At 38.0% G+C, this 14,134-nt stretch overlaps 1 protein-coding gene across 13 annotated transcripts in view; it reads left to right on the forward strand.

Annotated features, from left to right (window-relative positions):
* Positions 1 to 14,134, forward strand: part of LOC100374908 (C-Jun-amino-terminal kinase-interacting protein 4-like) — a 90,342-nt gene that overhangs the window by 63,716 nt on the left and 12,492 nt on the right. For 11 of the 13 annotated variants that reach the window (XM_085498105.1, XM_085498107.1, XM_085498109.1 and 8 more), the window contains 9 exons: positions 111 to 288; positions 395 to 568; positions 859 to 1,068; positions 1,847 to 2,024; positions 2,144 to 2,224; positions 4,374 to 4,441; positions 4,531 to 4,679; positions 9,627 to 9,798; positions 10,023 to 10,136. In XM_085498105.1, coding sequence (XP_085354231.1) covers positions 111 to 288; positions 395 to 568; positions 859 to 1,068; positions 1,847 to 2,024; positions 2,144 to 2,224; positions 4,374 to 4,441; positions 4,531 to 4,679; positions 9,627 to 9,798; positions 10,023 to 10,136 — 1,324 coding nt within the window. The remainder of the gene's footprint in view (positions 1 to 110; positions 289 to 394; positions 569 to 858; positions 1,069 to 1,846; positions 2,025 to 2,143; positions 2,225 to 4,373; positions 4,442 to 4,530; positions 4,680 to 9,626; positions 9,799 to 10,022; positions 10,137 to 14,134) is intronic. The other 2 variants (XM_085498111.1, XM_085498117.1) reach the window with 2 other exon arrangements.

A 14,134-nucleotide genomic window follows, 5' to 3' on the forward strand; every position in this document is an offset into this window, starting at 1 on the left:
AATAAGTTTATTGTTGCTCTCATTGTAAAATTTGTTTGCATTGTGTTGTTGGGTACAAGCAGGAATTGGTTTATTTCTATACTCAACTTGTTTATTCTGGAACTTCACAGGATCATGAGAAAGAAAGAGAAGAAATAACAAAACAGAATTTATCATCGTTAGTATGGATATGTACAAGTACCCATTCTACAAGCAAAATAACCGTCATTGATGCCAACCAACCACAAAATGTATTAGACTCTTTTCCTATATGTAATTCACATGTATTATGTATAGCCAGTGTAAAAGGTAGGTATAACATTTGATTTCCATTCGTATAGATTAATTTGTTGCTAGACGGATGATATGCTATTTTATGTTGCTAGGCTGATGACATGTTATTTTCTGTGGCTAGGTGCAAAAGAGAGTGACTATCCTGCCAGTGAGGAAGTGTTGAGCAGTACTGAATGCAGTGACCCTGAGGCTGCTACAAATGAGAGTGGATTAGGTAACGTTACCATGGTGACAGCAACACAAACCAGCTCAGATGCAACACCAAGGACTGCGTCACCAACAACATCTGATAGAGGTAAGACATACGTGACTACTCCCTCCTGGCTGACCTGACCTGACCTGACTGATTTATTAGAATTGTGACATCTGTATTTGTTAATATATCTGTCTTGTCTTCTTTCTGTATTATCACTGAGCTAACATTTTTCAAATGAAATATTTCTAAACATTTCATTCTTTAATACACTCATCTCTTATATACTTCCACTTTCTCTGATATCATTATGTGACTATGTTTCCCTTGTTCTTCACTAGTCTGCTAACTAATATATTCATCAACTACATTCATGTCATTCAATTTTAAAGGAGACCCATTTTCCCCGATTCGAGGTGATTACAAAGCGGATGTCAGTGCTGCTAATATTGGTAAGAGGGTGTCGTCAGTTAGTGACGCAATGGAAGCGCTGACAGAAGCAGCGGCAGCACCACAGTCAAAAGACACAATAGGTATGGAAGGTATTGTTAATGAAGATAGTGTATCCGCAGAAGGTGATGGTGAAGAAGAAGATCATGAAGGTCTGGAAACCAAAACGCAATCTAAATTTATCTTGTATATTGATCATTTGCATGGTTTCACACCCATGATTACATCAGCCAATATGGTCACCAGTGCTGTAGAATATATTGCACCAACACACATTTTTCTTAATTCTATTTCTTTTTTTTCTGTACACCTTTCCTGCACTCATAAATGTTGTGTGTTCACAATAAAGACAAAGTAATTTAAAGAATGGAAGATATCATACAAATGATCAATATCAGAGAAATCTGTGCATGCCACTGCACGTTTTGCTGTATTTATTATTTTGCAAAAAAAATCACTTGTCTTGGCGTTTGACTCGAAAGTGTAAATTGTTGCATGCCAGTGAATTAGTGATTAGATATTGTGTAGTGCTTAATGTAGTGTCAATCAACAAGTTCAGGAACCTATTGCTGGCTTCTGTAGATGAAAAATATGAACTTCTTTGAACAGTGTAGTTATTTCTTTCAACTGACTTTCTCTCTTCTCTCGCAGATGCTCTTTTCATCAGACTTTCTTTCTTTCTGCTTTCATAGTAGCACTTTTCGTCTGACTTTCTTCCCTCACTGTAGCACCTTTCATCAAACTTTCTCTCACAATGAATCATATTTTACCTTATTGTTGTGGCAGCTAGGTCCCAATATGTCCTCCTTTCTTCCAATCTGGTATGCTTTGCTTACATCTAACAGCTCTATACATTAAAGCCTTGCTATTGTCTGTTTCCACTGTCTGTATACCTATCTCTAGTAATTCTATACTTGATTCATTGCATAGGGAGAAGTTTTGCAGATCCATTGGGTGCCACAGCTGGTAGCCAAGCTACATCAATGTCTGGTGATTTACATAAAGATGGTGTCTCATCACTTCCTACTGAAAATGATTTTATGTATGTAGAAGTAGAGAAAATGAGTAGTGTACAGCCAACTATGTGGTTAGGAGCACAAAATGGATGGTAAGGTCAAAGTTCATTCAAAAACGTGCATTGCTGTGATTTGCATTAGAATGGACTGTTTTAATACTATGTATACTTCTGTGGACAGAAATATTGAAATTACTGCATTTTTATTACAGTTTGTATGTGCATTCAGCAGTGGCTCAATGGAAACGATGTTTACATTCTATTAAATTAAAGGATTCAATATTAGCCATAGTGTAAGTAATCTCTCATTGATATTGAAAAAATACCCTTGCCCACCATATGCAGCACACTGCATTATATACTTAGCTAATATTATAATGTACTAGAATTCATTATACTCCATGCCCACTATATACAGTACACTGCATTATACAGACCCGCCAGAAAGTATTTACGCACCACACTACAGGCAGCTACTACCTACGATATCATACAATAAAATAAACTCAATAACGGTTTGAATAAATATATTTATATATCTAATAAAATATGCGTTTTTACACACAATAAAAACAACAAATTTGTCATTGTCATGCAGGATTGAATAAAAACGGCAGTCTGAACGAAACAGTGAAAAAACGTTCGAATTCTCTATGGAGATATACCGTGTAAACGCAAGCTCATGAATATTCATGAAGACATAGAACGCGGCGATTGTCAATAATGCGTGTGTCCACCTCTTCGCTGGATGACTTCTCTGAGCCGTTTTGGCATGATATCGACGAGTTTCCGACACATGTTCACCTGGAACTGTCCCCAAGCTTCCATTATACTCGCGTATAAATCCTCGATGTTAGCAACTGGTTGGGAATGCACCTCTAAATCGATCAACTCCCAAAGGTTCTCAGTGGGATTCAAATCTGGAGACTGTGCAGGCCAATTCAAAGTGGTAAAGTTGTCGAAAAAATATCCGTACTCTTGTGGATTATTTAGAAAATCCCTCACTGCCAATGATGTGTGAACGGGGGCATTATCCTGTTGGAAATAAAAATTGGGTCCAACGAGTCTTAGAGCCGACGGTATCATTTCGTTTTGCAGGATATCCAAATATTTCCATCGGTTCATGGTCGTCGGTACACGGACTAGCGACCCTAAGCCGGTAGCCGAAAAACATCCCCACACCATGACGCTACCACCACCAAATTTTATTGTAGGTTTAATGCATTTCAGCTCGTACTCTTCACCTGGTCTCCGACGTACAAATAATCTTCCACGGCTACGAAACACCGTAAACTTTGATTCGTCCGACCAGATAACTTGAGCCCACTGCGCCGGAGTCCAGTCGATGTGTTGTCTGGCAAATTGCAACCGCGCTGCGATGTGTCGAGGTTGTAGTTTTGGTTTCTTTTTTGCAACACAGCCGCGAAGATTGCCATCCTTATATAGCCTTGATTTTATAGTGCTCAAACTCAATCTCTTCCCAGTGAGTTGATTAAAATTGGCACGCAAATCACGGGCGGTGTGAAACCGATTCGCTATACTAGACCTGATGAGTAGCCGGTCTTCGCGTTGCATTGTACGCCTTGGTCGACCTGATCGACGACGATTGCCCATACTACCTCGCAGACGAAGTTTTCGCAGGTTGAAACGTATGGAGCCTTCAGAAATTTCCAGTCTTCTTGCAATTTCCCTATTAGACACTCCTTCTGTATACAGTGCTTCAATGTTCCCTTTAGTAAATTCTGACAATTCCCTAACTTTCGGCATGGCTCAATGTTTGTAAATAAAAATTACGTATCTGACACTATGACCTCGATAGGAATATTCATGAACTACAACTGACAGGTATTCCCGCCCAGAAGCGCGTGTTGAAATAATTTCAGCTTCCCAATTGGATCAAATTTGCATGAGAAAGGACACGACTATCGCACATGTTTTATGGCGCGAAGTTTTAATGAGATGCAAATGATATGCAAATGAGCGCGCTCCCATAGAGTTAACCATGGCGATTTTCGCTCACTGAAAAAACGTCTACATACAAAAAAACTAAACACAAATCAACCATTTTATTTTGACTAATATGCACTAGTTTTTCTTAAATTTAGTATATTTTAAAGTCAACACATCATGTTACCCGGAATTGTTATTTTTAGTTACGAAAACGATCAAATGACAGGTGCGTAAATACTTTCTGGCGGGTCTGTACTTTGCTAATACTATATAGTGTACTTCATTATATCACTGCCCACTATATACAGTACACTGCATTATACTTTGCTAATACTATATAGTGTACTTCATTATATCACTGCCCACTATATACAGTACACTGCATTATACTTTGCTAATACTATATAGTGTACTTCATTATATCACTGCCCACTATATACAGTACACTGGATTACACTCAAATATTGATGAATATAATTTCTTTAATTATAGACATGTCAAAGGTCGAGTACTTGTTGCACTAGCTGATGGTACTATTGCTGTTTTTCATAGAGCTGAAGGTATGTGCATTGTACTGATAATGTCAAATAATGAATATTCTGGAGTACCACTGTCAATGTGTTAATGGTATACATGTTTTTTGTTTCAGATGGCCAATGGAATCTTGCTAACTATCATTTATTAGATCTAGGTCGTCCACATCATTCTATTCGTTGTATGGTCGTTGTCTATGATGTGGTGTGGTGTGGTTATAGAAACAAAATTCATGTGATCCAACCAAAAACTTTAAAAATAGAGGTTTGTGATAATTTGCTTTATTAACCCCATGAGCACCATGTTTACAGTGTAGCCAGCATTATGTTTAGAATCACTACAGAATGTATGTAATGTACACTATAGGCAGGTGTATTGGGAGTGACAAGAACTGGTCATTTGCACCCAAACTTAAAATAACAGTATTGTTTGCTGTCATTATTAAATATATACAGTCAAACCTGTCTATAGCGGCCACCCAAGGGACTTTGAAATTTTGGCCTTTATAGACAGGTGGCCTTTCTATACAGGTTCACGAATTTATTCATGAATATTAATTAGGCACTGAATCAATGTATTAAAACAGATCTCGCAACCCCTTTTGACACACTATTACACTAGTATCCAAACACTTTATTACAAATAAAAAATGTTGATTTTAAATTGTATTATGTAAACTAAAATCATTTCACAAAAATCGATCATTGCACAATAATGAGTAGTATGAAAATTAAATATTTGAAGATTTGTACAGTAAAGTTCATGTTCAGCAGCAGTTTGAGTCTCATTTCCTACTAAAGAAATCACTCGGCTTGCGTTGCTTAGCTATTCTGAATTTGTATGTTTCTTTTAATATTTATTGTGTCTCGTACACTAATAAATCGGAATGTCTCTGTGCTATAGCAAATTTTTTCAAGGAGAAGGGAGAGGGACAGTTAGCAGTGCTTTATTGATCCCTACAACGTCACGTATACGAACACTTATATATTGTAGTGATGGATCTCCTTCCAGTTACGTGACAACGTTTCCTCCCCAATCACAATTCCCTTAACATTTTGTTCATTTTTTTTCAAAGATCTTCTCGACCTACCTCACTTACGAAATGGTTTATCCCTAATCAAAACATTACTTTGCGCAATCGAAATCTGTGCGACTTCCATGTTATTGTACTGATGCAACAATAGAAACATGTGAAATATGCCTGGCGACTTTGGCCAGTGAACTGAGGTCAATTTAACATCATTGTTAAAAACATCTATTGTTAAATGTACCGAGGCAGTAGCAACCGAGAAAACAAAATAGTTGAATAAATTTAGTTGGACAACGAGACGATACTGCACACACATTCCTCACAGTGATCGATAAGCAGTAGGCAGTAACGGAAGCGACTCTACTTTTTGACTCGAGTTATCATAACCCCCCGGAAGAACAAGAACGCACATGCGCAAGGCTAATTAGCATAATTTATTTGGATGGATAAACAACAGGCATGGTCGTTGCGTTGATTTTTAGCTCCGCTGTCGACTTTGTCGAGCGGAGCTTATCATATGAGTGATTGTCCGTCGTTCATGTCAATGTTTTACTTTTTCGACTTCTTCTTGAAAACTACAAGCCTGAATGCTTTGATACTTGGTGTATATGTACCTTGGGTAGACCTCTCTTTGATTTGTTCATTTTGTAATGATATCTTTAATTCTCTAATTTTGGTGAATATTTTTGTCATTTTTGGTAAAAAGTGATATTTTCAACTTCTTGTTAAAAACCAATAGTTCAATTGCTTTGATATTACATATATAGATACTACATGTAGACCTTTCTCAGATTTGCTCATTTTGTGATGATATCTTCAATTCTCTAATTTTGGTGAATATTTTTGTAATTTTTGGTAAAAAGTGATATTTTCGACTTCTTGTTAAAAACCAATAGTTCAATTGCTTTGATATTACATATATAAATACTACATGTAGACCTTTCTCAGATTTGTTCATTTTGTGATGACATCTTCAATTCTCTAATTTTGATGAATATTTTTGTCATTTTTGGTAAAAAGTGATATTTTCGACTTCTTGTTGAAAACCAAAAGTTTAATTGCTTTGATATTACATATATAGGTACTACATGTAGACCTTTCTCAGATTTGTTCATTTCGTGATGATATCTTCAATTCTCTAATTTTGGTGAATATTTTTGTCATTTTTGGTAGAAAGTGATATTTTCGACTTCTTGTTGAAAACTGTAAGTCCGATTGCTTTGATACTATACATATTGTTCATTTTCTAATGATGTCTTCAGTTCTTTAATTGAAATGTGCATTGCTAACAGCGGAGCTATCTCAGCCGATAGGCTGCTTGTATTACATATATGTGTATTACATGTGGACCTTGTTAATTTCGTGCTGATATCTTCAATTACTTAATTTTGATGATTATTTTTGGTGAAAAGTGATATTTTTGAATTCTTGTTGAAAACAGCAAGGTCCGTTGCTCTGATACAATGTACTATACATATTGTTCATTTTCTAATGATATCTTTTGTTCTTTAATTGAAATGTGCATTGCTAACAGCAAAGCTATCTCAGCCGACAGGCTGCTTGTTTTCTTTTTTAGTCCCCGTTCGGACGCAGTCCGAAAACGGGGACTTATGTTTTGCCCTGTGTGCGTCCGTCCGTCCGTCCGTCCGTCTGTGCGTCCGTGATCACCTGTATCTCGAACATGCATGGACCGATTAAGTTCAAACTTCACTCATACATCACACATTATATGGGACATATGCACATGCATTTTTTTCATGATCCGATTAACGATAGCCGAATAGCGGCCATTTTAAGGCCGAAAATGCATCAAAATCGCACATTTTCACCATTCCGGACCCGGATCTCAGTTATGCATGGACGGATTTTGTTCAAATTTGGTACATACATTAAACATAATAGGACCTTGATGCATGTCATTTTTTTTTTCGGATCAAGTTCGAAATAGCCAACTGGCGGCCATTTTGTTTTAAAGAATTCAGTTCTGGATCCGTATCCGAGACATGTCTGGATTGATCAAGTTCAAACTTCACACACACAAGGTACATCATGTCACAAATATGTATGTGCATTTGTTTCATGATCTCATTAACGATAGCCAAATGGCGGCCGCTTTAAGGCCGAAAATGCATTGAAATCGCACATTTTCACCATTCCGGACCCGGATCTCAGTTATGCAAGGACGGATTTCATTCAAATTTGGTACATACATTAAACATAATAGGACCTTGATGCACGTCATTTTTTTTTTTCGGATCAAGTTCGAAATAGCCGACTGGCGGCCATTTTGTTTTAAAGAATTCAGTTCTGGATCCGTATCCGAGACATGTCTGGATTGATCAAGTTCAAACTTCACACACACAAGGTACATCATGTCACAAATATGTATGTGCATTTGTTTCATGATCTCATTAACGATAGCCAAATGGGGGCCGCTTTAAGGTCGAAAATGCATTGAAATCGCACATTTTCACCATTCCGGACCCGTATCTCAGTTATGCATGGATGGATTTTGTTCAAATTTGGTACATACATTAAACATAATAGGACCTTGATGCACGTCTTTTTTTTTTTCGGATCAAGTTCGAAATAGCCGACTGGCGGCCATTTTGTTTTAAAGAATTCAGTTCTGGATCCGTATCCGAGACATGTCTGGATTGATCAAGTTCAAACTTCACACACACAAGGTACATCATGTCACAAATATGTATGTGCATTTGTTTCATGATCTCATTAACGATAGCCAAATGGGGGCCGCTTTAAGGTCGAAAATGCATTGAAATCGCACATTTTCACCATTCCGGACCCGTATCTCAGTTATGCATGGATGGATTTTGTTCAAATTTGGTACATACATTAAACATAATAGGACCTTGATGCACGTCTTTTTTTTTTTCGGATCAAGTTCGAAATGGCCGACTGGCGGCCATTTTGTTAAAGAATTCAGTTCTGGATCCGTATCCAAGACATGTCTGGATTGATCAAGTTCAAACTTCACACACACATGGTACATCATGTCACAAATAGATATGTGCATTTGTTTCATGATCTGCTTAACAATAGCGGAATGATGGCCATTTTAAGGTCGAAAATGCATCAAAATCACGTATTTTCACAATTCCAGAACCGGATCTCAGTCATGCATGGATAGATTTTGTTCAGATTTAGCACAATGTGTTGTACATATGCAGGCGCATTTCCGTCATGATCTGCTTTGAATGTATATGTCACTCAAATATGAACGAAACGGGGGACGTGTCATTGACAATGACTTGTTGCTATCAGTTCCATGCGTATTTATCGATATTTATAGGAGTTCAAAGTGAATATATATCGATACTAAATAACAAGTGAGTTATGTTTTTTTGTTGGTAATCAATTCGATCGGGGATTTACCGTTGGCATTCCGATTCACCCCAGCCACATGCATAGGGACCATGACTGTGTCCCGGCGACTCACAAAACTTTTGCGGGTCGTCATCGTTGTGGTTGCTCGATTCATTCATTGAACAAAATTGTAAGTTATTCCTATGGTATACATATTTCAACAAAACATTAATGACAGCAAGTTTTTTTATCAAGACACTTTCAAATTCTTAATTATGTTTTTGGCATTCCATAGCCATTGGTACGGTGTGCTTGCCATGGTAAACTGAATTATAAACAAGAATAAAACATAATTGCCGAAGCCATTGGTTGAATGAAAGGTGTGAAAACGTGCTAACTTTGTCCTTTGTGAGCTTAATAGTTGTCTGAGGTGGAAGGCAGTAGTCTGCAAGACATCCGGGAACTATGTCTGTTATATGCAGTTCAACTGATCACTGCAGCGGCTGAAGCGTGGCTGTTGGCCGCGTTAGGCAGGTGGCCGCTATAAACAGGGTACTTTACATGTAAAATTCGTAGGGACTGTTTGGTTGTTATCGCTATAGGCAGGTGGCCGCTGTATCCAGGTGGCCGCTGTATCCAGGTGGCCGCTGTATCCAGGTGGCCGCTGTATCCAGGTGGCCGCTGTATCCAGGTGGCCGTTAACACAGGTTTGACTGTATGTAGCTCATGAGCTAGTACTGATCAGTGAGTGACATTTGTTACCAGACATTTGCTTGTTGGTTTGCGAAACTATTAAAGAATGATGTTGCAGTGCAACAGCCTACATGTAAGTAAAATATTTGTATTGATTCCAGAAATCTTTTGATGCTCACCCGAGAAAGGAAAGTCAAGTCCGTCAGCTTGCATGGGTTGGTGACGGCGTGTGGGTGTCAATTCGTCTTGATAGCACGCTACGACTCTATCATGCACATACATATCAACATCTGCAAGACGTAGATATTGAACCTTACGTCAGTAAAATGTTAGGTAAGTTGACCTACATGTATAACCTTAAATGTTAAATAGGTAGTGCAATTTACATGTAATTAGTATAACAATAATAAATTTGCATATCTAAAAATGTGTGGCAGGAAACACCAAAACTTTTGTGGAGAATATTGTGTGTATGAGCGAGTGGTGACGGAAAATGTGTAGGATTGTATCATCAATATGAATATAATAGTATTGTTGTATTTCATTCACTCTTACAGGAACTGGAAAACTTGGTTTTTCATTTGTACGTATCACAGCACTTAAAGTATCCTCCAATCGTTTATGGGTTGGTACAGGCAATGGTGTTATTATATCAATTCCACTTACTGAAGGTAATTATCTATTCATTAATTGAAAATAAAGTATGACACACTGCTGATGTATGAAAATGTCAGGTGAGATGACGTGGAGTCCATTTTTTAAGTGACCATGCTCCATCCAGACTTGGCTTAATGAAATATTGAACACAGTCCGAAAACGGGGACTTATGTTTTGACCTTTGTGCGTCCGTGTGTTCATGCGTTCGTCCGGACCTGTATCTTAGGCATGCCTAGACCAATCAAATTCAAACTTTACACGTACATTATACCGTAGATACCCTAATTTAGGCGTCCCTCTAATTTAGGCGTCCCCCAAAGGTCAAACCTAACAAAAGAATTCTAATTTAGGCGTCACCCAAACCTGAAATTGTACACAATGTATCAAAGTTGTAAAGTGCACTAAGCTAAGAACATGTGTTAAATTTCATGGTCAAATCCAGACAGCTTGACTTCCTGTTAGAAAGGCACTTTCTTTGTTTCAGACCTAGTACATCAAGTGTGAATTACCAATCCATGCAAACGAAAAACAACTTCACAATTTTGGTTGAGCGATGATCACATGGGCACAGTCATATTACCGTATTTCGTTCGATCTCCGATGTACTGCCATGTTGCAAAGTGACTTATCTAATACTCTGATAGCTTCTAACTAAACAACGTCATGGCTAATTAAAAAAAGAAAATTTAGTGAAGGCAGTACACCAAAGGAGCTTATGACGTCTGGAGGCAAAAGAAAAACGCATGAGACAAAACAATGCCATTTCAATAAACTACCAATCAAAGGAATTTACATTTATCATTTCTTGTTAATATTCATTCCCAGTTTTATGTTCGTATTATATTTCTTCCAAGTGTTACACAGCAATGATTTTTGTACCTACAAAGCATCAAAGGCATACCGCTGTTTTGATTAACTGTCGCGTGAGCGAGTATGTAACTTCATTGCGTCTGCATTGGTCACTGGAGTGTCTAGGAAAGTGTCTAGGAAAGTGTCTGGGGATGTTGCTAAGTCCCTCGGTAATTACCTAGGAGTTAGGTGTATGTAAATATTATGCGCATGCTGTAAATTCTGTCTAAATGTAATGTTGTTGACATTAAATGTCGAAAACAGATAGTTCTTATTCTAAAAAACGATTACAGACCACTATATATTTTCGCTTTTTTTTTACCTTTCAGTCTCACGAATTCATCACGTGAGAAAGGACCGCCTTAATGTGTTAGTTTGTGCATCGTTTGACAGGAGGTCACATTAACATCCAATCAAAACACCGCTTTCACGCACTTCTATTGCAACATATTGCGGAGTGTTTGAGCACAACTTTTGGTACAGTCGGCAAAACAAATCTTGGTTGTATAATTAAAAACAAGATTGTTTAAAATGTATTTATTCCGGATTAATCGTAACTCTCGACTGAACGATGAGGCCAGTTACTTTCAAATAATTGAGTATGAATTATCTCTCGCCTAGCGTGCTAGGCATACAGTCCCGAAAGCTGGCCACCTGATACTCGTTTACCAAGTCTGACACTGATAACCGCTGCCGGGGTGGTTTCCTGACATTGTTTCTCGAGTCTGGCACGTACCTGTGATAAACACTTTTATTTTTACGGTATAAATATAGGACCAATATAGTTGATGAATCACTCTTTCTCGCATCGTGATGCACAACGCCACTCGACAATGAATTCTATTACAAATTATTTTGCCAAACGTCCTACAGAAGATAATCCAGGCACTCCACCGCCTAAGAAGAAGTCATTTCCTATTTTTCAAAAGAAAATAGGCCAGCTACCACGTACTCAACTTGGTAAAACAGTTTATGAGCAGCCACCTGATCAATCAGACAGCTTGAGTTGTGCCGGTGACACGAACTCCACAGCCGGATGCGCTGATACAGCGATCATTCGTCGTCGATATTCGACAGATCAGAAGAGAATGGTTGTCCGACATGCGAGGGAACATGGCCAAAAATCTGCATCTAGAAAGTATGGCGTTCATCCCAAAAATGTTTACCGTTGGGTAAAAGATGAAATGAATGGAAATCTCAGCCGACAGCATGTTTCGAAATATGGCAACAAGCCCGGCGCCGGAAAAAAATTTACGTACCCACAAGAAATAGAAGACGAACTTGTAAAGTTTATTTTGGTGTTGCGTGACAACCACGTTCCAGTTACAACGCAGTTGTTACGGCAGCAGGCAAAAAAACTTATCAGCCAACATTGTATCGAATTTAAGGCATCGAAAGGATGGGCCCAACGATTCTGTAGGCGCCATTCGCTGGTTATTCGTCATTGCACTTCTGTTGCACAACGCCTTCTAAGAGATTTAGAAGAAAAAATATCTGCCTTTCATGAATTCATAGTTTCACAGCGACAGAGGTACGACTTTCCCCTGGATTTGATTGGAAACATGGACGAAACACCCATGTATTTTGATTTACTGCCGACAACCACCTTGGAGCGAAAAGGAGCGAAGTCTGTTTCAGTAAGGTCGACGGGAGCTGAAAAACGTCACCTTACTGTGATTTTGACAGTGACTGGTAATGGCAAAGTCCTCCCCCCTATGGTTATTTTCAAAGGAGTGCGTAAGCTCAACATTAACGTCCCGCCTGGCATGGTTGTCGAAGTCCAGCAAAAGGGCTGGTGTGACACGGATATGATGAAAATATGGTTGTGGCGAATTTGGCTTCGTTATACAAAGTCACGCGAGTCACTTGCACGACGATATCACCGCTCTGCTCAAAGCTAACATTTCACGACGTGCTGTTATACCAGGCGGGTGCACTTCCAAACTTCAGCCTCTTGATGTTTGTATAAATAAACCATTTAAGGTAGAGATACAGTTTATTTGTGAATTTCAATCAAAAATAGTTTTTTTCATTTTTTATATAGATTTTTATCTAAAGAACATTCTGTGAAAATTTGACCAATGAATTCTTATTGGAACACTGTTAAAATTGCTGCTTATTTTCTGGTTAAAAATAAAAAACACTCACACGTGGCAATGTTTATGTCCAATTGCCTAATTTGCATGAGTAACCAAATAACAGGACCTTTAATTGACAATATGCAAATCGAGATTGTACGGGTCATAGTTCATTCAATTCACGCGCATGTGCAATTATTCTCAAATCAGTTCTCGCTTGCTAGCAAACCAAACATTATATTTCCTCAGTGTTTTTTCCTAATTTTTATCATTACATTATGCGTGGTGTGAAAAGAAAGAGAGGTAGAAAGAAGATTCAGATGATTTCTATGTCGGAAGAGGCAAAAGCTACACTGAAGGCATCAGCTCACCGAACGAAAAACAAAATTGATGTGAACGTCCAAACATGACTTTCCCTGAAGGCATGAATCCGAGTTTCTGATTGACTGAGAGATTTTATTTTTAAATAATTGTTCTCAAAAAATAAACTGAGCATGTGAAGAATAATTTAACATTGTTTACAGTGATAACTGCTCATTGTCGAAACGAAGCTTACCCATTCACGCTAGTCACAATAAACATCATACTCTTGAATAGGCGTCAATGACTACGGTAAAACTTAGACTCTATTTTAGGCATCAGGAATGATTGAAATATCTGAAAATGACGCCAAAATACACCTTAAAAGTCCCATTTTATTTTTTTTCTAAATCCCATCCCGAATTTACGGCAGAATCTGGTCCCTCAAATAAGGGACACGTGAGCTTTGATTCTAACCGGATATATTGCACTGGGTCAGGGAGATACAAACTTTTGTGTATCTTTTGTCTAATGGATACCTCTACTACGATCATTCGCAAGTTTTGCTAGGTGGTACGAAACAGCTTTGTTTGCAACCGGACGAACTCCGTTTAATTCAATGAAGCAAACAACTGACAATGCTAAAATAAATTGCAGAGGTACGCTAAAATTAATTGAAAACAACCAAATAATTTCAATGAAAAATAAATCACAGAGAGAGGTAACTTGATACATTACGGTAACAACTCTTTTGACGCGCTGACCGCTTCTCCGCGTCTGATGTT

Source organism: Saccoglossus kowalevskii, chromosome 4, assembly GCF_978046115.1.
Source record: "Saccoglossus kowalevskii chromosome 4, keSacKowa6.1, whole genome shotgun sequence".
Taxonomy (NCBI): domain Eukaryota; kingdom Metazoa; phylum Hemichordata; class Enteropneusta; family Harrimaniidae; genus Saccoglossus; species Saccoglossus kowalevskii.